Raw genomic sequence first — 3,039 nt, 5'->3', positions numbered from 1 at the left:
GTTCTGATGCAATGTCTATACATAAAGGACTTAATATAGTTGTTTGTAGGAGAAAAATGCCCTTTTATCGTGACATAAAAAGGACAAACTGCAGCATAGCAGTTTTCAAGAGAAACTGTACTTTATTTATTCCCTCGGTGATATTAGTCCATAAAACAAATTTGCAGCTTATTTAGCAGCCTTAGCTTTTATCAGCCTTTTTAAGGGTGTTGAGTGATTACCCAAGAGATCACACCATAAAAGTTGCAGTGGGATAAAGTAACTCTATCCATCCAGCATCTTTATTAGAAAATATAGGTGAATCCATAAGGTCATCACTAAACATATCATGTGTAGAGCCCCGTTTAAAGGTGCCTGGTCTTCTCACAAGTACAGTTTTGGCTTCTCTAATACTTCGTGGTACCAAAATTGCTCACCCTGATCTGTAACACTAGCCTAGCCTACGAGTGTGAATAATTCACTCTGAAGAAACAGGTTTTGGTTTCTATCATAGCAGAATGCCAGGACACTGATTTTTTTTTTACAAGCTACTTCGGGACCAAGAAATTTAAGTTGAAGTGAAATTCTCTCATTACATTTATGTCGCTAGCATCTTCTCACAGATCATAGGTAATGCTCTGTTTTCCCAACCATTCTGGATAAGGGACTTTAGGGTGTAAAATAAAAAAAAAATGAAATATATATTAAGACATCATCAGTATTGGACCAGTGTCTTTCTCAAAATGTTTTTTTAGTGAAATCTAATCTTTATAAAACTAAATGTAGAATTTCAAGATCTTTAGGGAGAGCAATGATTATCTTATCTAGTTTTCTAGTTCACAACTTGATAGGTACTTGAAAAGATAATTTTGGGGGGACTTCATCTTAATTTTTAGCTGTCAGGATAACTGTTTTTGTGAGAAAGCAAAATGTACAGTATTCCTGATTGAATGAATGATATTCAAAATAATCTATATGATGTATTCTGACATGTGGAAAAAACAACATAGCACTTTTTGGCCGTTAATTAGTTTACAAAGAGAAGACTTCATTTGATCAGTGTTTTGATAAAGGTTTTTGTTTGTTTGTTTGTTTTATTTCATGCTTGTTTGTTTAACTCATGCATACTCTTCAGTACATTGGCTAAAACAGACCATCTTATTCTACAACGTTATCCATAGATGCGGCTTATACTATGAATTATTAATCAAAACTTTATTCTCTTTAATGGTTTATTTGTCTTATTTTCAGATGTCAGCCTTGCAATTGTCATCTCTCAGGAGCCTTGAATGAAACCTGTCACGTGGTTACGGGCCAGTGTTTCTGTAAACAATTTGTCACTGGATCAAAGTGTGATGCTTGTGTTCTCAGTGCAAGCCATTTGGATGCCGGCAATCTGTTGGGCTGCAGCAAAAGTAAGTGAACTCTGGCCCGGTGCTGATGTAGAGAGCGTCCATTATTTTCTTTTTCCATGGAGAACCTATCAGAAAGGCTTGGGTGCAATGTGGAGAATTTAGGTAGACATGAAAAAGAAAATACACTAAATAAAATCTGTATTCTTTTCCCTTGATTCTATCATTGAATGTGATTATAAGATTATATCAGTGGTGAGAAGTTTACAAAGATTAATTGAAATGGTAGTGCTAAGAAGGTGGACAGAATCCTGATTTCCCCAACTGTTGCTTTCCCAGCACCTAGGACTTTCAATGTAAAAATCGGGATATGACTGGTTAAACCAAAACTATTGGTCACCTCACCAGACAATTTTCTAAAACAGAAGGAAGATCATACTCATTTGTTATGTGGTTTATGTCCTTCCATCCCACAAATTGTGTGGGTCCAATGCTACTATTGTTTATTGATATTCTAGCAGTTATCACTACCATTATTTATCACAGCCTATGACTGACTCCTGTATTTGATATTCCTTTCTTTCTACTTTCACTTGCATTGGTTGTTTAAATGACTCTCACCGTTTTAGTTCAGCTCTTGGAAGCCGAAGATTACGTCTTAGTGTCTTTTGACTTTTCAACACCATTTTCCGGTTCCTTGAATTGACTTCACAGGGTCACCTGCAGTCCTACCATGTCACAACATATTGATAATTTCTTTAAATTGTCTTCAAGATCATGTATTCTTACTTTTCCAGAATTCCCAAAAAATGCCTGCTGTATTTTTTGTGGTAAGAAGTCCTCTGCAACATAGTGTATAATAAGTGTCCTCCTTGAGGTATCCTGAGACTGTCATCAGTCACAGTGCCAGGAAATGCCACAGTTGGGACAACCCATCATAAACGTGCAGGCCTAAAATTGTGCTATCTATATTTAAGAGAGAGAGAGACAAGTAGTGGGATATTGGACTCCACAGCAATTGTACTAGATTTTGAGGAGGTGAAATGCAGGGTGTAGCTAATGATTAACAAGACAAATTTAGATTTTGTACATGTGCATTTTATCCTCAGCATCCTTTGTTTCATTGGTACTTCTGGATTTTAGTATAGGTAAAACCATAGGTATTTATGCTACTCTTGAGTAAGGACCATCGTAATTGCCTGTATTTATTAATGCAGTCTAAACTCAAATCTGGTTTTCATTGAGCATTTCATATATGTTATTCATTGATTAGCTATAGAATTGACCTGTGTGCAATTCTAGTATAGTCGAGTATATTCCTTCAGATGTCAGTTTTTAAATAGAATTGCGACAGCCTTTCATGCAATACATCTTAGCAACTTTTGATTGGTTCTCCCACGGATTTTGTGAGAAAGTGTTGGCATCAGCTCTACTCTTTGCTGCCCATCCTTGTACCTGAGACACGGTCTAGGAATTACACCTCAGGCAAAACTGGGTGGTCTGGTCACTGGGGACCCGGCCTGATTTTAGTGGCAGACGTTTTCTTTCGATTCCCACCTTTTCTTCTTTGTGCTATGCATTCTTGGTGTTTCCAAATGCTTTCCATTTTAATCATTTAAAAGACTTTCATATTCCTAATCATTCTTCCCTGGACATGCTCATTTTGATTTTCTGTCTCTTTAAAATCGTGATCCTCAGTATTGAACCT

The 3,039-nt window shown here is 36.5% G+C and overlaps 1 protein-coding gene across 1 annotated transcript in view; it reads left to right on the top strand.

Moving 5' to 3' along the window:
* The window catches only part of USH2A (usherin), a gene marked incomplete at its 3' end in the record, with an annotated part of 612,524 nt that overhangs the window by 167,463 nt on the left and 442,022 nt on the right, over positions 1-3,039 (top strand). Inside the window, 1 exon segment of the mRNA XM_011366141.1 lies at positions 1,162-1,394. Coding sequence (XP_011364443.1) covers positions 1,162-1,394 — 233 coding nt within the window.

The sequence above is a fragment of the Pteropus vampyrus genome, unplaced genomic scaffold (assembly GCF_000151845.1).
Source record: "Pteropus vampyrus isolate Shadow unplaced genomic scaffold, Pvam_2.0 Scaffold121, whole genome shotgun sequence".
NCBI classification, from domain to species: Eukaryota; Metazoa; Chordata; class Mammalia; order Chiroptera; family Pteropodidae; genus Pteropus; species Pteropus vampyrus.
The sequence above is the reverse complement of the archived record's forward strand: the minus strand, read 5'-3'. Positions and strand labels throughout refer to the sequence as shown.